The 21,737-nt window shown below is 40.5% G+C and overlaps 2 protein-coding genes across 2 annotated transcripts; one reads left to right on the top strand and one right to left on the bottom strand.

Annotated features, from left to right (window-relative positions):
• Positions 1-351: 351 nt before the first annotated feature.
• On the top strand, positions 352-3,948 carry LOC310862877 (protein LSM14 homolog B-like; the record flags this gene model as incomplete). Its single annotated transcript, XM_083770993.1, has 8 exons — positions 352-475; positions 859-1,022; positions 1,115-1,244; positions 2,059-2,253; positions 2,459-2,539; positions 2,623-2,760; positions 3,193-3,328; positions 3,437-3,948. The coding sequence occupies 8 exons, from the start codon at positions 352-354 to the stop codon at positions 3,594-3,596; spliced, it is 1,128 nt and encodes a 375-aa protein (XP_083627119.1). The 3' UTR covers positions 3,597-3,948.
• A 1,431-nt stretch (positions 3,949-5,379) lies between these two features.
• cdh27 (cadherin 27) lies at positions 5,380-20,053 on the bottom strand (the record flags this gene model as incomplete). The annotated part of the gene is made up of 17 exons (XM_083771185.1): positions 19,999-20,053; positions 18,914-19,030; positions 18,295-18,444; positions 17,595-17,736; positions 17,249-17,416; positions 16,137-16,183; positions 15,943-16,074; positions 15,531-15,713; positions 11,965-12,299; positions 11,607-11,749; positions 11,256-11,480; positions 10,767-10,988; positions 9,570-9,691; positions 9,362-9,463; positions 9,187-9,273; positions 8,845-8,907; positions 5,380-5,433 (listed from the first exon to the last, which is right to left on the bottom strand). Exons 1-17 carry the CDS (start codon positions 20,017-20,019, stop codon positions 5,380-5,382), a joined length of 2,313 nt encoding a protein of 770 aa, XP_083627311.1. The 5' UTR covers positions 20,020-20,053.
• Positions 20,054-21,737: the final 1,684 nt, after the last annotated feature.

Raw genomic sequence — 21,737 nt, forward strand, 5'->3', positions numbered from 1 at the left:
TAAAATAAATATATAGACGTACAGTTGAGGTAAAAATAATACAGCATAAACTAAAAACAACTAAACAAAAACAGGACAAGTGTACAGTCAGAAATACAACACAACATTGACAACAATGACATCAAATCAAAGGCCTATAATATATAAATCTCAATGCAATCCAACAACAGGTGATTACAAAACATATAACCAGAGCCTTCTATTGGCTCTGTCTGGTGTAGCCTAATGAGACAAGGGTGGCGCGTCACCCTTATAAAGGGCACACAGCTGATACGTAATTGCACCTCTCCACTTTATTAGCTGTAGTTGTAAGCACGCGGCGTCCGTTAGAGGAGCTAAACATTAGCAAACATGAGTACAGGAGGAACTCCTTACATTGGTAGTAAGATAAGTTTGATATCCAAGGCCCAGATTCGTTATGAGGGCATTTTGTCTTCTGTCGACACAGAAAAGTCCACGGTTTCTTTGGCCAAAGGTAAGCTGGTATTTTTCAGAATGTGTGTGCGCTTCCCCTTCACCTTATGGCTCTGGAATGACTTATTAAATCGGTAGCAAGTAACTATCACCTTTTAAATTGCTTCTTAACCTACTTTAAACCAAATTGTCAAATGTTTATGAACCAAAAATAGTGAAAATTGCATACTTGTAAGCTCCACACATCACTACATGCTTAATGTAGATGTCGAGTCTTCCGTTATTCACACTGCACTTTATATTTTAAACACTTATATTCTAAAGCACTTATGCTAATCTAGTCCTACATATTAACTCTGTCTGTGTAAAGTACCATTAGTTGTGTTGCTGCCCAGCTGAGGCACAGTTTGAGTTCATGAAGTTTATTTTAACCTTCTCCAACAGTTAAATCATACGGGACTGAGGGCCGACCATCGGATAGACCAGTCCCACCAAAAGATGAAATTTATGAATACATAATTTTCAGAGGGAGTGATATCAAGGATATCACTGTGTCTGAGCCACCCAAAGTGCATCATGGCTTACCTCATGACCCTGCCATAGTACAGGTAAATGATTCCTATATAACCTGTTGTGTGCTGAGGTATTATAAAGTCATGATGATAATCACAACTACAGTTAACTGTGTATAATTTTGCAGTCCTCCATTGGCACTGCACCTAATCCATACCACCAACGCTGGAGTCCATATAGAGACCCCATGCCCTCGTACGACCAGTTAGCTGCTAGTTCTCTACTCAACCAGCGGTACGCAGCAGCACTGGGCATTGGTAAGCATAAGCGCTGCTCTTTGAGAGGTAACATGTCATTGTTCCGACCAAGGTCCAGTGGCGTGCACAGATAGACACTAGGGGGTGCTAGAGCACCCCCTGCCCTTTTGGCAATTTTGCTCTTTTTTTCTTAATTTGTAGTGTGTGGCCCATGGTGACATTGATCAAATCTTGATAAAAAAACGCTTCTACTATATTATTTAGGCCCCCACAATCTAAAGCTATGTTTCTATGTCAGTGGTTCTTCGATTAAAGAAAAATAGCAGACCTACAAGCTCGTAGCGCGTGCCACTCGGTGGCGCGCTATGAGCTTGTAGATCTGCTATTTTTCAATAGCTAAAGCACCAAAATGGGTTCCCGCCCGGAACATGGTGACATTGATCAAATCTTGATAAAAAAATGCTTCTACTATATTATTTAGGCCCCCACAATCTAAAGCTATGTTTCTATGTCAGTGGTTCTTCGATTAAAGAAAAATAGCAGACCTACAAGCTCGTAGCGCGCCACTCGGTGGCGCGCTATGAGCTTGTAGATCTGCTATTTTTCAATGGCTAAAGCACCAAAAAGGGTTCCCGCCCGAAAATGCGCTGCACAAGGTGCCCTTTTTTTTCACTTGAGCACCTGCCCCTCTAAATGTCTGTGCACACCACTGGGAAGGTCGGACTTATGGGCAGTCCCCCTTTAGGTAGTGTGGTTGATATGTTAAAGCTAAATTTGGAACGCTTGCCAACTACTCTACACCACATTTCTTGAGTCAACTGCTTACATCCAGGCCTATTGAAACCATCTAGTTCTTTATATCCATGTCTTTTAGGAGGAGGACTCCATGGCATTCCGGTACAAAGAAGCCCCATGGTAGAGCAGGCTGTCCAGACGGTTCCAATGGTCAATACCGACCAGAAAAGGGGCGGCCAAACTGCAGCCCAGCAGCAGAACAGAGGGTCTGCTCGACCATCCCAGCGCGCTGGACAAGATGGCTTCCAGACTCAGAAGAAGACTGTACCACAGAGTAAGCAGACAGGGCAATTGTTGCGTTTAAAAAGAGCTGCCGTACACTCCCATATTTATTTGGATTATAAACGAATCAGCAGTGCTGAACTGTAAATGTTTGTGCAATCAGGGTTCAATAGATCTTTTGGGCCTAGACATGTATATATATATATATTTTTTTTTTCTTTATTGACTTTTTTGACATTCAAATGATTCATGTTTAGGTCAGGTAAAACCTCCCAATGGCCCACCCAAGGTCCCAGCACAAAGTAATGAGGAAAACAAGAGGCCAAGACGAAGACAAGGTACTGTAGTATTTATTGACACATGAGTAATGTAATGTAGTTTGTGTTTGCATGGTTTGATTGTGGTTTACTTTGGCATTCAGGCAGTCGCAGGAGCAGGAACCGTGGCAGAGGCCAGCTTCTTGTGGAGAACTCAAATGCTACCCTGCAATTTGAGTCGGATTTTGATTTTGAAACTGCGAACGCTCAGTTCAAAGATGATCTCACAAAGGAGTCTCAAGGTCAGCTGATAGTGGCATTTTTGTTTTAGTTTGTGTATTCACAGTGGCGCGCACAGATGGACACTAGGGGGTGCTAGAGCACATTGATCAAATCTTGATAAAAAACGCTTCTACTATATTATTTAGGCCCCCACAATCTAAAGCTATGTTTCTATGTCAGTGGTTCTTCGATTAAAGAAAAATAGCAGACCTACAAGCTCGTAGCGCGCCACTCAGTGGCGCGCTATGAGCTTGTAGATCTGCTATTTTTCAATAGCTAAAGCAATGGCCCCAAAATGCGCTGCACAAGGTGCCCTTTTTTTCACTTGAGCACCTGCCCCTCTAAATGTCTGTGCACGCCACTGTGTATTCATGTACTTTTAGAGTCGTCAGAACTTCCGTCTTTGGAAAGGTGGTTGTAAATGGAGCGTTTTGCTTTTCTTGCAGCAGCAGAGGGAGAAGCCAAAGTGGATTCTGGGTTGGAAACGCAGAACAGTCAGGATATGGAGGAGATTGAGTTTCCTGGAGACAAATTCTATGACAAAACCAAATGCTTCTTTGACAACATCTCCTCAGACTTGAAGCCCAGGTGAATGTTCACTTGTTTTCATCCCCTAGTTTTTCTACTAATCCATATTTTCACTTTGTCTTTAACACCGTTATAGTGTTATGTAACGGGTTTATTTGTGTCCTTTAGGAGGACTACCTGGGCAGAAGAGAAAAAGTTGAACATGGAGACATTTGGGGTCCCGGGCCGCTTCCTGAGGGCCAGGGGATTCAGGGGTTATCGCGGGCGCAGAGGACAAGGCAACGCTGACCAGCGATCCCTGCCTAAAATTGGTAGTGGGAGGGTGTGAATTAGCTTGAAAAATAATGCCCTCCTTTTTTTTCTTTTTTGGGGGAAATTTGAAGCCAAGACTTTCTTTATTTTTTTTCTTAATTCATCCCAATGTCTCCTTGGGAATATTGTGCTTTGTACTCGCAAAGCACAATGCACTGAAATTATATCTCATGATCGGGAGTGGCATTGTCTAAAGAAGAGTATTAGTTGGCACTCAATTCAGAGCCATGAAAGTTGGTTTATACCTCTTGATTAAACCACATTTGTTTAAATGTTGAACTATTTAAATATTAACTGTTTCGCTTGAGGTTTGACAAGTAATGGTACTTTTCTTTTGTAGTTTTTGTTTTTGTAAATATTTTAGAGGCACGTTTGACTGCCCGGATGTGAGCCCTTCCGAATGCTATTTATTTTTCCACAACTGAGATGGACATGAATTCCTAGATCTTTTCTTTTTCATCAATACTGTGTATGGTAAGCTTGGTTCTTAAACAACCAATAATAAATAAATGAGTAACTTGATTCAAGTGTGTTTTTATTTATTTTACATTTGGATAAAGAGGGATTCTAAATAACAGTAACAATGTAGAACATATATGCAAACCTCAGCCTATATGATTTGTGGTTTCACTGCAAATGTTCATCTCGGGTACTAGCCCCTGCCGATTGGTCTTGCAGTCCTGTACATGCAGTGGTTTACAAATGGCAGCCAATTCACTAAACTTGGGGTCTAGGTCATCCAGCTTGCTTAAAGTAAAATTGTCTTCAGGGATGCTTATAGCCTCCAGATCTGAGATGGTGTCAAAAGAGTCTCCCTCGTTAACATAGACGTGAGGCTTGTCGTTCCCCAGATCGATCTCTGTGGCCTTGACAGACAGCAGCCTCTGAAAGGGCAGAGGTCATTCAAACGTTAGTTCACTTTGACCATAATTATTCAGTGGCAATCCACAAATGCATCCTGGGGGGGGGGGTTCAAGAATTGTATGAGGATAAGTCGGATGTACTACTACACCATAGCATGTGCCATACTGTACATGCACTGTGAGGCAAACTGATGCTGGAATTCAGTGGCATGCTTTTCAATGAGCTGGCTAGACCAGGTTATGAACACTATTTGTAATTGCCACCTTTTGTCAGATAGGCCTAATCGGTTCAGGAAAATAAAACCTTGCTATTTCTGATTTTGTATATTGACGTGCATGTTAGTTTCTGACTGTGCACTGCAGTGTTCACGTTGGCAGATTTGTCAGGTTTCCAGGCTTGACAGTCTGACATGCTCTAAACCCAGTCCCAGAATACGACCAAATGACCATGGTAAACTAGATGATTGAAAGTCACTTGACCATGATAGGTCCTACAGTATGTGTACTCTACCAACCTGATGAAGAAAGGAGATGAAACATCTGTCTGAGATGGAGCCATAGCTTGTGTCCAAATTGTACAAGGACTGCGTCATGTACTTCCTGTCCTGCAACTGTACACAGCCAAGCAGAGGACAAATCAGCCATTTTTCTCCAGATACTTTAACCCATTCTGACCGGGCACCCATTTTGGTGTTGGCATCATGTTATGCTTTAGCTATTGAAAAATAGCAGATCTACAAGCTCATATCGCGCCACCGAGTGGCGCGATACGAGCTTGTAGGTCTGCTATTTTTGAATAATCGAAGAACGACTGACATTTTTAGAATCTGATCTCAGGTCAGAATGGGTTAATCAGACCAGTGTGTGTCCAGTGGAAACCTCGTATGAATCTGATCTCAGGTCAGAATGAGTTAATGAGCACAAGCTATACAGCTCTTACTGTACCTGGTTGCAATGATTGTAGCCATAGTCCACAACAGCAGAAGTCCTCTAGATTATGGGAAATAATATATTATTTCAAGAAAATAAATATTTGAGATTAATCAATATATTTTAGTGTGATATTCGTCGCTGTCGGGAGGAAACCACCTTACTCCATTTGAGATTTTTTTTTCATAAAGCAATACTATTGAACACCCTTTACGTCTTGTGTTGGTTAAAACAATGTATTAAAAAGCGCTTCGGACAAAACCTTAACTCCATTAGACCCTCAAAATGTTAGAAAGCATATAAACTCCACCACCTCTCCCCCTCTCATGCTGTTTTAAAAATATAAGGTTTTCTTCATTTCCTGAAAATGTATATTTTTCATTTCCTGAAAATGTATATTTTTCATTTCCTGAAAATGTTGGAGTTGGGTGGTTCCCCCCCCCCCCCCCCCCCAACAGCAGAGATATACAGGTTAATTTAAAATAAACCAAATACCGTCGAAAAGGTTTCTATTATAATTTCTAACATTAGAATATCACATAAGACCAATTCAAGAAAGGATTTATAATACCAATAATATCAATCTTCTGAAAAGTATGTTAATTTATGCACTTAATACTTGATCAGGTCTCCTTTTACACACATTACTGCATCAAAGCGGTGTGGCATGGAGATGATCAGCCTGTCGCTATATATAGGGCACAGCAGTGGGCATGGTTTTCTGCTTCCACTGAAAGATGGAAACATTCATTTTTCACATATTAATTCACAAAAATGAATCAATTATTTTAAGCTTAGAGTGAAGCCATCCAGGATCCTGGTGAATCATGCCCATAAAACCTTTGATTCTGTGAAAAGATAACAAAATAAAACTGCAAAACAAAGGGTATTTATTAAATGTACTATTTATAAAAATGTATTTTCTATTTTTCACAGAATCAAATGTTTTATGGCCATGAATCACCAGGATCCTGGATGGCTTGATTCTCTAAAATAATTTATATAAATATCTTTGTACATCTCTATGGGAAAAATGAATAGCCGATTTTTCAGCGGAAGCAGAAAACTACACCCACTGCTATGCCCTATAGACCGATTCCGTAGCGGGTCTCATGGTCGCAGCCTACGTATTTCCTGTAGGCGGACTCGACATAGCTGCGGGAGTAAAACCCTCACCAGGCGCACCTCTTCCACTACAGTGAACGGCAGAGTGACTGATGTTAGTTTGCCTCAAACTTTACTCCTTTACCTGCTTTTTTACTAACACTAACATTACAAAGATGCCCAGAACATCGAGATGAACCTGTGTAGTTTATGGCTGCTCCAACAGTAGTGGCAACATAAAAATAAAATAAAAACGGAATGTCTAATATCCACCGCGATGGCGGAGACCAGAGCCATTGAGTAATGGTTGAGACGAAGCAGTGAAAGATACATAACGCCAGTCTTACCCAATACCAAATATTTCTGTTTTATTAACACAAGGCTGCTGTACTTTATACCTCATACTTTAAATGCTTAGTATGAGGTATAAAATACAGCAGCCTTGTGTTCATAAAACAGAAAGATTGGGTATTGGGTAAGACTGAAATTATGTATCTTGCAGGATTCTTCACTGCTTTGTCTCAACCATTACTCAATGGCTCTGGTCTCAGCCATCGCGGTGGATATTAGACATTCCGTTTTATTTTATTTGTTATGTTGCCACTACTGTTGGAGCAGCCATAAACTACACAGGTTCATCTCGATGTTCTGGGCATCTTTGTAATGTTAGTGTTAGTAAAAAAGCAGGTAAAGGAGTAAAGTTTGAGGCAAACTAACATCAGTCACTCTGCCGTTCACTGTAGTGGAAGAGGTGCGCCTGGTGAGGGTTTTACCCCCGCAGCTACGTCCAGTCCGCCTACAGGATATACGTAGGCTGCGACCATGAAACCGGTACGGAATCGGTCTATAGAGCACCGAAGTCTGACGTCACTTTCAGTAGAGGGCGTCAGTCCCCAGGTTCATGTATTTGTTTAGTTGCATTGAAATCCCCATTGAGGCGATTTTAGATCGCCTCATATAACAACTGTGTTTGAAAAATAAACATGTCACCCCGGCCGCTTCACTCATATGGATATGAAGAATCAACTGACTGAGAGAAAACGCTATTGTTACTGCTGCTGAATTAGTTAGATTTTCGCTAGAAGTAGACTGTATCATATATGAGTGACTGACTGTTGCAAACGATACAGAGACACCTCCCTAACAATAACGCAGAGACAGCTTGTTTATTTTTGGACCACAACGCTTATAGTAGACGATATTAAGATCACCCCATATTCTCCATAGAGAAATTACTTCCGCGAACCAGGGGAATCGAAGGGATGAGCGAGTTACGTCAGGACTTCGGTGCTCTATGGAAGTCCAGGTTGCTTTGATAGCGGCATTCAGCTTGTCTACATTGTTGAGTTCGGTGTCTCTCATCTTCCTCTTGACAATACAGATCAGGCAAGTTTGGCTGGCTAATCAAATACCATGGTCAGACAAACCAGTTTACCAGTATTTCTGTGCCAAAGGTTTAGTGCCAAAATTACTAGTAACTTATTTGCTAACCATGGTGGCCAGCCAACTCACCTGACCTGAACCCCATGTAGAGAGTATTGTAAACTTTGCAAAGAGGAAGATGACATACTGTACAGTGGCGTGCACAGATAGACACTAGGGGGTGCTAGAGCTAAAAAAAAAAGAAAACATTTTTTTTCTTCTTAATTTGTAGTGTGTGCACCATGGTGACATTGATCAAATCTTGATAGAAAATGCTTCTACTGTATTATTTAGGCCCCCACAATCTAAAGCTATGTTTCTATGTCAGTGGTTTTTCGATAAAAAAAAAATAGCAGACCTACAAGCTCGTAGCGCGCCACTCGGTGGCGCGCTATGAGCTTGTAGATCTGCTATTTTTCAATAGCTAAAGCACCAAAATGCGCTGCACAAGGTGCCCTTTTTTCACTTGAGCACCTGCCCCTCTAAATGTCTGTGCACGCCACTGATACTGTACCACGTAGACTTTGATGCCTGACAGCATGTCCCAGGTTCGATTCCCGAGTGTGGCGGCCGGTGGTGGATTTGCTACATGCCACTCCCAACTTTATTACGCTGCCTGTCTTATCTCAGTACTGTCCTGTCGAAATAGTGGAAATCCCCAAAACAAAATAACAACGGGCTTCCATAACACCTCAGTAATACTAGTGACGCAGGCTTCGATGCAGTGATTCATGTATAAAGAGCACCGATCAAGTATTCAGTGTATAAATGGATCTTTTTCAGAATTTCTATATTTTAAATAATTCTTTTGATTTAGTCGAATGTAATATCAAGCTACTGGATTTTTCATTTTCATGAGCTTTTTTTTAATTCCACAAAACGAATTTTACCACGATATCAATGCATGCGTGCGTGCGTGTGTATATAATTAAGAGATGCAAATACCTGTTTCAGTGAGTTGCCATTGAGATAAGAACAGTCTTGGTAAATGGAAGATTGATCATACACCTGTAAGAATAAATGACAGAAGTTATAGCTTCATTTTAGGCTGCAACATGATTTTCATGATCTGTATTGCCATAATCATCAAGATTTTAAGACAAAAAAGGCTTGAAATGTTTTACTGAATGTGCAATGAAAGTAGAATACATTGTTTCACTTTTTGAAGAACATTACGATTTGTAACATTTCCACAAATCCTTTGAGATGCATGCATGCATGCATGCATGCATGCGTGTGTGCATGCGTGCGTGCGTGTTTTCTATATTAATTAAGAGGTGTAAATACCTGTTTCATTGAGTTGTCATTAACATGATAAAAGTATTGATTTGCTGTATCCATGACATCTTGGGAAATGGCAGATTGATCAGTCACCTGTAAGAATGAATGGAAGAAGTTATAGCTTCATTGTGGGCTACACATTCTCAAAGTATAAATTATGGAAACTGTTAATAATTAATACCTTTATGAAACAATATTGGTGTTTTCCTTTGCCCCCTTCATGCCCATTGGATAGGTGCTGTTGCTCATTATGTACTTCTTTTATTAGTACTATATTTGGTACCTGGAATTCAAAGAGGAAAAGAATATGACACAATTGCTATTTCTGGGGAGGGGAAGAGAGAGAGATAATATTGTTGGTTTGTTTGTGATTTTGCTGAGGGATGTACCTTGCAGTCTGTTCCTGGGTTCTCAATGTTTGAAGAAAGCAGAGTTTCTCCACAAGCATTGTCAATCTGCACAGGAGAGAACTCCTGTGCAGATGAGATGAAGGTTGCTAGCAGCAGGGAACCTGTCAATATGGGGACATGCATTTTAAATAATCCCATGTTAGTCAAATATATTGTACCATACTGTACAATATTTTCCTGATTCATCCATTCTATTCTAATGGGTAATGGCTAGATACACTTCACACTGTAACTAACTACCGTATTGTCAAAGTCTAGTCCCCGATTATAATAAGACCCCGTTTCTTTTAGGATATTTCCATTGGAAAAAAATATAGTCTTGTATTCAGGCCAATAGGGTACTAACTAACCGATTACAGTTGTCATGCCAAGAGCCTGGTGTGTGTGTGTGTGTGTGTGTGTGTGTGTGTGTGTGTGTGTGTGTGTGTGTGTGTGTGTGTGTGTGTATGTGTGTGTGTGTGTGTGTGTGAGACGTGTGTGTGTGTGTGTGTGTGTGTGTGTGTGTGTGTGTGTGTGTGTGTGTGTGTGTGTGTGTGTGTGTGTGTGTGTGTGTGTGTGTGTGTGTGTGTGTGTGTATATACAGTATATGCTTTTTATTTTCCCTCTAGCTACTGCCCCTTGCTTGGCCAACCTGCACGGATAAACAAGGATAATGATGATGTGTAAGGAATCTCCCATGAACAAAATGTTCATGGGACATGTCCCATAATACAGTGGTTCTAAAACTGAGGTCAGGGTCCTTAACCCATCCTGACCTGAGATCAGATTCATACGAGGTTTCCACTGGACACACACTGGTCTGATTAACACATTCTGACCTGAGATCAGATTCTAAAAATGTCAGTCGTTCTTCGATTTTTCAAAAATAGCAGACCTACAAGCTCGTAGCGCGCCACTCGGTGGCGCGCTATGAGCTTGTAGATCTGCTATTTTTCAATAGCTAAAGCATAACATGATGCTGACACCAAAAGGGGTGCCCGGTCAGAATGGGTTAAGAGGGTTCCAGGGGGTCCCCAGCAAGATGATTATAAATAGATATATAAATATAAACATTTAAGGTTTTCAACTCTGACCGTGTACAAATGGTGCCCTAATAATAATCCATACCAAAATTGGGGGTCCTCGAAATGACAAAGTTTGAAAACCACCAAAACCCAATGAAGCAGATGTTCTTACACGTGAGTAGAATGAAGGCAGCAAACACAGTCATGATGGCACCATAGCTGACATTGGAGCCTGTGGTTCTCCTGATGTGGCAGTTGGGCGTCACGGAGCAGTCACACACTGTCACAGAGAGGTTGTAAATGCCACTCTGGCCTTGCAGATCTGATATCTTCAGCTCAACAGTGTGTGGACCAGCATATACATGTATCTCTCTCACCAGGTTCACTGTGTAGCCTGAGAGAACACACACACACACACACACACACACACACACACACACACGTCAATTATTATATATACAAAAAAATATAATATAGTGTGATTCATGGTTTATCATGCAGTGAGTTATTGGAAGCATACTTCTGGTACATCCATCCCATCCAGGTCCTCAAGCGACAGATAAAGATGAGATGTGATGGACAATATTTAGACTTATTCCATGCCAAGCCAAGGTTCTAATATGGTTCAACAGCACTTTAACCAAAAAATAATAATAATTACCATGTAAAGGATCTAATCTCCATTTTCCCATTACGTCCCCCAGCAGTTCGAATGCAAAGGGTCCTCCAAAAGGATCACTGTCCAGGTCAATGGCTGTGATTGCGCTGGTGGTGGGGCCTTCAGACACACACATGTCCACATGGTTCACGGTCAGCTGGGGCAAATTGTCATTCTGATCCGTCACATGGATCAGCAGAGTGGCTGTACCCGTCATAGGCGGGTTACCTGTCAAACACAACTTGTGTTACAAGTGCAAAGTGAAAAGTGCATTTGAAATAGTTGCATGGTTGTAAAAAATAGGAAATAACTAAATATTTTGTTCATATCATGCCATATTGCATATAAATTAACCATTGTCAACCGCATGCAGTGTGACGGAATAGGTGCCATTGTCCGCAAAAGGAGATTCTCTGTCCAAAATCTTGGCTGTAGTGATGTGGCCTGTGTCAGGGTCCATTTTGACCCAACCATCAGGATCATCTGCTATTATATACCTGTTGATACATGGAAGATATTTGATATCCTACTAAGTCTGAGCAGAACATTCTGAATGTCAAGTGTGTGTGTGTGCGTGTGTGTGCGTGTGTGTGTGTGTGTGTGTGTGTGTGTGCGTGTGTGTGCGTGCGTGTGCATGTGTGCGTGTGTGTAATATTGAATACATCACTAGGTTGTATAAAAGAAATAATTAAGGGCTTTTTTGTTTACTTACACAAAAACCTTAGCATGACTGGAGTCAGGATCAACAGCTGTTACATCCCCCACATGGGTTCCAATGTCTGCATTCTCTTCCACCGCAACCTCTATGACAGCCACAGTAAACATTGGTGGGTCATTGGTGTCCTCAACTTCAATGATGACTTTCACAGTTTGTGACTCTGACCCCGTCTGAATGGATCTAGTTCCACTAGTTCCACCACCTCCACTGATCTCCACCTTCCAGAGGCCGGAGGAGGTCCTCTCCTTCACTTTACATGAGAAATATGGCACCTCATTTTCCACTGAGATGGATAGTTCTTTCTCTGCACTCTCTTCAAAGTCCAAAGGCTGAAATTACACAGTGCACCCAAATATATTTGAAATATATTTCAAAACGGCATTGTGTGATATGATATAATTTCTATAAAGGATGGACAAAAGGAGCAACACCAAAGTGTCCAAACACAGATCAGAGCTGTTAACCCATTCTGACCGGGCACCCATTTTGGTGTCGGCATCATGTTATGCTTTAGCTATTGAAAAATAGCAGATCTACAAGCTCATATCGCGCCACCGAGTGGCGCGATACGAGCTTGTAGGTCTGCTATTTTAGAAAAATCGAAGAGCGACTGACATTTTTAGAATCTGATCTCAGGTCAGAATGGGTTCATCAGACCAGTGTGTGTCCGGCGGAAACCTCGTATGAATCTGATCTCAGGTCAGAATGGGTTCAAGTCCAAAGGAGCACACTGACAATATGTCACTGTGTTCAGCAGTATAGTATGTATAGCCTCGGTACCCAGGCTTTTATTTTCGTTCGCAAGTATGTGATCCTGAGCCAGTAAAGTTGTGAAAAGCTGGTAGGGATTCACCTTAATAGCTGTTTGGAAATGTCAATGCTATTATATTTGTGTGGCTGCTAGAGTGGGGATGAAATGAGAGGTTGTAATATAATATAAATCAGATTACATTGTCAATCTGTACCGCCAGAAAACCCCAAGACATGAAAACAAGATCCACAAATAATGGAATTATACGTGTTATGGATTGACATGTAACACTTAGCCTCGATCAGCTTTGGCTCACAAAAAGAATCTGACCCGTCTGAAGTGAGTGCTGCTGTACTGTACTGTACTGTACTGTACTGTACTGTACTGTACTGTACTGTACTGTACTGTACTGTACTGTACTGTACTGTACTGTACTGTACTGTACTGTACTGTACTGTGTGTTAGGCTGTGCAACAGTGACACTTGGTGGTGAACAAACGCTATAACGCTATTGTCGTGCTCGGACACAGCCAGGGACACAGGGACAGACCCAGGGACACAGGGACAGACCCAGGGACACAGGGACAGACCCAGGGACACAGGGACAGACCCAGGGACACAGGGACAGACCCAGGGACACAGCCAGGGACACAGGGACAGACCCAGGGACAGACCCAGGGACACAGGGACAGACCCAGGGACACAGCCAGGGACACAGGGACAGACCCAGGGACACAGCCACACTGTCCACACACATAGCTGTCTATAGGAGTGGTTGCACCACTTAAAAATACATTCCAAATAAAACGAAAAGCTTTGAATACGTACGTCATCCATGAAGTTATATTAATCAGTGCCTCTATTGAGCAAGAGGCTTGATTGGTGCAATGTGTGTGTGAGGTTTGATTATATACCATGTACAGTACACACCACACCATGTACATACACCATCATGTATAATCCATGTCAACTAACTAGGTAGTGTCAAAGGTCAAGGTCAATCAAATAAATTATTGATCCACACCTTCCAACTTCTGATCTACTGATTGTGGGATGAGGCTTGGTGCATTTCCCATTTCACCTCCTCCCTGCATTACGTTTCCTCGATGATGTTAAGGCAATAAATAAATCATTGTAAATGGATGACTGGATGAGCAGTGAGCACTGAATAAAGCATGTAACTGAAACCCACGCTGTCTTGTTTAAATTCACCTGCACTTTGCACGTATAATTGTTTTGCACAATGGATGTATTCAAGATATTTGTTGCTGATACTGCTGGAGCAGTACTTTGAGGTTCACTTCCCTGACCTGCAGACCTGACACTACTTAAATCCATTGACTCCATGCATTCACCTGCAGCAACCTGTTTTACTGAGAGTGCAGTAATCAACCTGCAGCTTAACTAGAGTGTATGTAGTGTACATTTGCATACAATTACCTTGTTACTTTTTAACCCATTCTGAACGGGCACCCATTTTGGTGTCAGTATCATGTTATGCTTTAGCTATTGAAAAATAGCTGATCTACAAGCTCATATCGCGCCACCGAGTGGCGCGATACGAGCTTGTAGGTCTGCTATTTTTGAAAAAAATCGAAGAACGACTGACATTTTTAGAATCTGATCTCAGGTCAGAATGGGTTCGTCAGACCAGCGTGTGTCCAGTGGAAACCTCGTATGAATCTGATCTCAGTTCAGAATGGGTTAAGTGGATTTGTGGATTGGATTTGGATTGATTCGTGGATACGAATCAATGTAATGGCCATTTAGCCGAGGTGGGTTAGAAGTATAAACTTTTCCTGGAAAATCTGCCATAATCCTCAAGGGTTTCAACAGAGGAGAAAAAAATCGTGTGCAAAAACAGAGTATGCACATATTGATTGTTATCTTCAATGAAACCTTAACCCATTCTGACCGGGCACCCATTTTGGTGTCAGCAGCATCATGTTATGCTTTAGCTATTTAAAAATAGCAGATCTACAAGCTCATATCGCGCCACCGAGTGGCGCGATACGAGCTTGTAGGTCTGCTATTTTTGAAAAATCGAAGAGCGACTGACATTTTTAGAATCTGATCTCAGGTCAGAATGGGTTAAAGCTGCTACAAGCAATAATATGTCAAAATTGTAATGATCCTTTTTTGGGAGGGGTGGGTGGGGTGGTATTCAGACAGCCAGCAATGGGTAAAACGCTCCCAAAAAATGTAGTCTCTGTGACACATAGGGGCCGCAATCTGCATTCAAAGATTTCAAAGATCCTAGAAGCTTTGTCATTGGTCAATTTACCTGTCTACTTCCTGATGGGTTAGTCATTTCAAGCGAGTTTTTTTTTTCCCCGACCAACGACAAAGCTTCTAGGAACATCTTTGAATGCAGATTGTGGGCCCTAGATGTGACACAGAGACTAAATGGTTTTTAGGGAGTGTTTTACTCATTTCTGGCTATCTGAAAGGAAAAAAAAGGGGTCATTAACATTTTGACATAGCAGCTTTAATACAGCACATAGTATTTCCAGGCCTTGTTATCAAACATATAGCACACTACATCTTTCATTCTTCAAATTGTGAAGATGTTTTGAATGTAACCATGAGTATTAATTTGATAAATAATTAATTTAGCTTTAGATTGGTTTTAATATACCGTTTATTGTTGCCATTATTTGATGTGTTTATGAATGAAAATGTAATTAAATCAAGCAGCTGACAGGAGGTTGTAGGTTTCCACAGCAAACATACGATAAATATGGTACCGTGTCTAAGACTGGAGGGGGTTGCCAATAAAATGCAAAGTATGCAGTCGAACAGAACTCACTTTTACAACAGTCAGGATTCCATCATTCGTGTCTCTTTCAGTTTGTATCACAAAATGCCCGCCGTCGTCACCACTGATGCTGTATTTGGCCCTCCATGCTGGGCTGTTCTTGGAGTCCCTATCGGTGGTGTGTATTCTGAGAGGAGAGAACCCAGTCTCCCCTTCTGCCACTTTTCCAGGGCCCTGCCATAATGATGTAGCAAAGAAAGGCAGACAGGTCAACAGAGCCAAGAATGAACAAACAATCCAGGTCTACTTGTGGTAGTGTTAATAATTTATTCTTCCATGAATGGAAGGTGTCTAGTGATTTACATGGACCTATCCTATAGCATCAATCGATGCCTAAATATCTGACATTTGTAAATTGTTCCTAGATTTATAGTGTTAAAGCGTTGTTAACGTGAATACTTACTGTTTTTCCGCTGATAGTCGGCAGATGGTTGTTGGCATCCTGGATATGAATTAGTACAGTGGTGGAACTTGACAGTTGGATCACTTCTCCATGGTCTATGGCCTCCACAAGCACCGTGTAGTTGTCGCTCACCTGAATACAGACATAAACAGGTCATTCTGTGATCTGTATATTGTTTAGACATGTAGGCCTACTGGGTTCTTGGTGTAGCTTTCCTGAGATCCTATAGTTTCTCTGCATTCTATTGCAAAATGAATGCATAATTTTACAGTTGGTTTAAATTGTTTTAGAATCCAATTTCTGGAAATAAATACAACTTCCAATGGCCTTTTAGATGAAGCATCAACTTAAAGAAAAGTATTCCCATAGCGAAATTCCCTAATTTGCAGTAGCACCCGGTATCCCAATAACATGATCAGAAGAAAACTGGAACTGGAACAAACACAATGTGGTTTTTGAGAATGTTATAGCGCTGGGGGATGGGGTGGACATGCTTGGCATGTTACTTAAAAGCAGGAGCATCAATTATTATTTTTTTTTTTACAGCATTCAAGAAAAGGGGGTCTTTATGTATTTCTTACATTAACAATATTTTCTCCATAAAAAAGGAGGCCTTTACGGTTTATGTTCTGTAAGTAAGTCGGGCAGTGGCGTGCACAGATAGCTGCCCTTTTTGGCAATGTGCTCTTAAAAAAAAAGAAGAAAAAGAAATTAATTAATTTGTAGCGTGTGGACCATGCGGTGACATTGATCAAATCTTGATAAAAAACGCTTCTACTATATTATTTAGGCCCCCACAATCTAAAGATATATGTTTCTATGTCAGTGCACTGGTTCTTCGATAAATAAATTAAATAGCAGACCTACAAGCTCGTAGCGCGCCACTCGGTGGCGCGCTATGAGCTTGTAGATCTGCTATTTTTCAATAGCTAAAATGTGCTGCACAAGGTGCCCTTTTTTCACTTGAGCACCTGCCCCTCTAAATGTCTGTGCACGCCACAGTAAGTCGGGGCACTACAATAATGTTTGTGTTTAATCCAGAAGACAATAGTGAACCATAATGACTGATATAAAACTTGCTCAAAGTATATGAATGGACTATTACATTTTGGATCAGAAACTTTCTGATTCCATTCATATTTTTGTCAAAACAGGGGCTCTGACTTTCTGGGCATAATTGCATTCGAAAGAAATTGTGAAGTGGGAGAATTGTGTTTTTCAGCATGAAACACATGGACTTGTAAAACAATGTAGGCTACAAATTGGATAAATATAATTTTGACGTTTTAAGGGGAAAATATGTCACCTGCCTCATAATCCAGACATCCTTTAAATGAGATCCTGCCAACATCATTAATAAAGAATTCAGCATCTGGTGGTGTTGGAGACACAGATTTGATTTCATAGTGGAAGGTTGAGTTTGGTGTTCCATGTTTGTCTCTGTCATGGGCTAACACAGATAGGAGGAAGGAGCCTATCGGGAAGAAAATGCATAAATGCTGCATCATTTCACAAATGTACATTTTATGCCTCTATTCTTTAAGTGAAGAAAAGGCTGCACGTGCATAGCCATGATGCAGGATAGTATATTGAATACCAACTATTCCGACCAGGAAAGGTCTTCTTCAGGGACGGATGTCTGTTTTCTTTACCTTGTCGCTCTTCTTCACTGATGGTTAACTCATATACATCTCTCTGAAAGCGTGGCGGGTTATCGTTGATGTCTCGTATGGCAACTTCAACCCCTAATTTGGTGTCCAATGATAGGTCTTCATGTCTTGCCTCAAATCCGAGCTACAGAATAAGACAGCGACAACAATCATTGTAATGTACAAATTGCTTTTAGGAATATATATATGTGTGTAGTGTGTTGGAGCCAAAATGCCTTTTGTTTATTTTGTTTTGTTTATTTCAACCTAATTAATGATGTCCTTCTTCACGATGACGTCATGGTAATCAGTCTGTCAGAATGGTGGGTGGTTGCCATAGAAACCCTCATTACCTGTCAGTGTGATGGCACTCAGGTGCGACAGGGGAAGACGACACAGTTTTCGACCGTGCGTGGTCGACAGGTTCAGTTGTTTGTTTTGTTTGAAAGTTTACACAGTTTATTTAAGTTTGAATACTACTGATGAAAGAAAGTGGATCAATAAATGGATTGTCATATCCGAAAGTAAACACAACTCTCTGGACATTTGATTAATCACTGCACGCGTCAAACTCAGTACAACCCAGTTGCCCTGCTGTTTAGCCTAGTTGTACAGGCTTCACATAGTGTGTGTGTGTGTGTGTGTGTGTGTGTGTGTGTGTGTGTGTGTGTGTGTGTGTGTGTTGCGTTGTTGCATGTCCAACCTTGAGGATTTGGATCTCCTCATAATCAACAGACTTATGAACATACACGATGCCAGATTCCTGATGTATGGAGAGGACCCCCTTTGGCTCCTCGTCCACTCCTGCTCCATAGAGACCAAAATGTATTCGGAACTTGTTCTCCAGATCGATCTACAATACAAGAGCAAGCTCATTATCCCATTCTGACCTGAGATCAGATTCATACGAGGTTTCCACTGGACACACGCTGGTCTGACGAACCCATTCTGACCTGAGATCAGATTCTAAAAAATGTCAGTCGTTCTTCGATTTTTTTCAAAAATAGCAGACCTACAAGCTCGTATTGCGCCACTCGGTGGCGCGATATGAGCTTGTAGATCTGCTATTTTTCAATAGATAAAGCATAACATGATGCCGACACCAAAATGGGTGCCCGGTCAGAATGGGTTATATCATTTATATTTATCAATATATCATTATGAATGGAAATAACATCTGAAAATGTGTGCTTGTATAGCAACAGACAGTATCAATTAAAGTTATCAGCTGAGAACTTTGCTGACTAAATGTGACATTTTGAAATAGGTGTAATTTTAAAGAAACCTCAAATGTTCTCTCTTCTTCAATAGTTTTAGCTTACTTTTCCCAGCTCGTATGGAAATGGCCCAGGGTGCTCCTCCTCAATACCAAAGGAGTCAATTATCCAAGCCCTTTTTTCACGTCTTAGCTGCTCTGAACATGCAGCACTACAGAAGATCTATAAGCCAGTAAAGACAAAAACAACTCAACATTGTGTAAAATGATGATAAAAAGTATGCAGTAGTAACAGTGATCCCCCCCCCCCCCCTCGTGTAACTGGTTCTTGAGGTGAAGAGTAGTAGTTAAAATGACAGACATTCTCCGCATGTTTGACCATAGTCTTACAGACCCATGTGCTCACCAGGAATGAGAACAGGTTTGTACACTTTACACGGTAATCCCAATCTTCCGCCGTAGTCTGAAAACCCACCTTTTCAGACTCCATCATGGCCCATAGCACTTACCCTACCCCCTTAGATAGCATTTCTGTAGACTTAGATAGCATCTGATACAGACTTATAGCATGTTATGTAGACAGCACTATAATTGCATTGTATATAGTCATAGCACGCCATAGTACATATGTATAGCATAGTAGTAAATATATATATAGTTTATATGTATAGTCTCATAATATAGATATTCCACTGTTACTTTTTTAGCTTACGCATGTTTCATGATAAATGCTTTTATGTGATGTATTCCCATGCTTTTGTTCTTGCTTATTGTAAATCGCTCTGGATTAAGAGCGTCTGCTAAATGCCTAAATTGTAAATTGTAAATTGTAATCACTGACTATAGGTTTAGAGATGTAAAATAGTTTTGAGACATTTTGCAATGTAAAATGGCAACATTTTAATCCATTACATATTAGACTGACTGCTTGCTTACATATATTTTACAATATGTAATGCAATCAAATAAATGTGCTCGCAATAGTATGCCACTTACTGTAGCTCAACAACCTGCATGGTCTACAATGGCAAACAACAACATCGTTTCACAGTAGTTTGTTGTAGACCGTTAAGTAGGCTTAACTGTCATACAAAACACAAGTAAATATTGACAGTTAAGAAAACCTTGCTTAAATAATCTATGGTGTTGTGAAAGAACAACAAAAGTAATTTTACCCCTCAATTTACTTACCAATAGGTAGAGCAGAATCATTGTGGTGTAGAATGTAGATCTCACTCTGACCTGCCTTTCTGTTAGCTATGAGCAAGTGGCAAGAGACTCAACCCTTTATCACTTTCTCCAGCACACACACACACACACACACACACACACACACACACACACACACACACACACACACACACACACACACACACACGTTGCTCATTGCCTTTTGATGTTATTGAATGGAGTTGAACTGCATTCTTAGGTAAGGAGACCTTGATCACAGCAGCTTGTTTACATGCTGTAGGCTATAGTTACACACACAATGAAATGAAAATATTCACACAAAATGACTGGATTTTGAAGAGACGATGCCCATCTTCCTTTTCAAACCCCATTTACTGATTCTACATGCAACGTTTGAACTGAAACGGTCAAAGGTGCACCTTTGTATTTTGGCTGCATTAAAAAACATAATAATAATAATAATATATACGATTTATATAGCGCTTTTCTGGGTACCCAAAGTCGCTTTACAGAAAGAAGTTCAGACATATTTATTAGAAAACTATTAAAACTATTTAAAAAGGTTTAAAAGGTTAAAAACTAGAAATCAAAATAAAAAAGGGACAAACAAGAAGGGGGTGTGTGTGTGTGTGGGGGGGGGGGGGGGGTTATGTAGGGAAAGCCAGTTTGAAAAGGTGGGTTTTGAGTGTGCTTTTGAACATACACACCTATAATCGTGCTTGAGAGCAGTGTCCTAAAAATGTTATCCAACTTGTGCTGAAAACACTTAAAGGTAAGGTAAAGGTATATAAGTGATATTGTTGTAGTAAAAATAAGTGTTAAATAGCTATATGTGTTCAGTAACTTGTCTCTCCAGCTCTTTAGCAAACAAAATGCATTTTCATTTTAAAATTAAATAAAACACAACTGGCAACCCACTTGAAAATGTATTTTAAGTTTATTAAAGATTATTATGGACAAACAGAGAGACACTTGTTACTGATTAAACATTCTATGCAGGGGTTTTCAGCTGGTGGTCCGTGAAGGCATTGCATGTGGTCCCATGCATTTTATAATGTAGGAAATTTTGTTTTTTTTATCTCCCACTAGTTGAAAAACAGTGCACTAAAATTTAATGACCTGGTCATGTATGATGCTTTTATGTGATGTATTCCCATGCTTTTGTTCTTGCTTAAATGTAAGTCGCTCTGGATTAAGAGCGTCTGCTAAATGCCTAAATTGTAAATTGTAAATTGTATGAAGTGTCAATGTTGTGATTTACTGGGAAGTCGGACGTCAAGAACTTCCACAGAAAAGGGAGTGAATTTCAAGGGAAAGTGTACCGGTTGACTGTGTGAGACAGTCAACATTATTAGATAATGTGCCCAAATAATCAATCGGATATGTCTGCAGAAGTTGCAATGAATCACCATGCCATGTTGGGTCTTGTCATAATTATGTTTGTCTTGTTTTTGTTTCAAAACTTGATTCAGGTTATGTGGTTTGTAAAGTGTCACTTCCCGGTACTATACAATTTATTTTTCTTTTACGCTACCACAATATTTTGCATATGGTGGTTATTATATGACACATTCATATGTACATCTTTTTGGTATGTCCCGTATGGGTGTGTCACAACACATCTATTGTTATGTTATCTGATTTACTGTATACCCTGAAATCTTGAATAAACAAAACTGTGAGGAATCAGACATTATTAGGAGTTAAAGGTATATTCAGTGATTTCACTCAAAAAACCT

Source organism: Protomyctophum parallelum (assembly GCF_964188405.1).
Source record: "Protomyctophum parallelum genome assembly, chromosome: 8".
In the NCBI taxonomy this organism is placed as follows: Eukaryota; Metazoa; Chordata; class Actinopteri; order Myctophiformes; family Myctophidae; genus Protomyctophum; species Protomyctophum parallelum.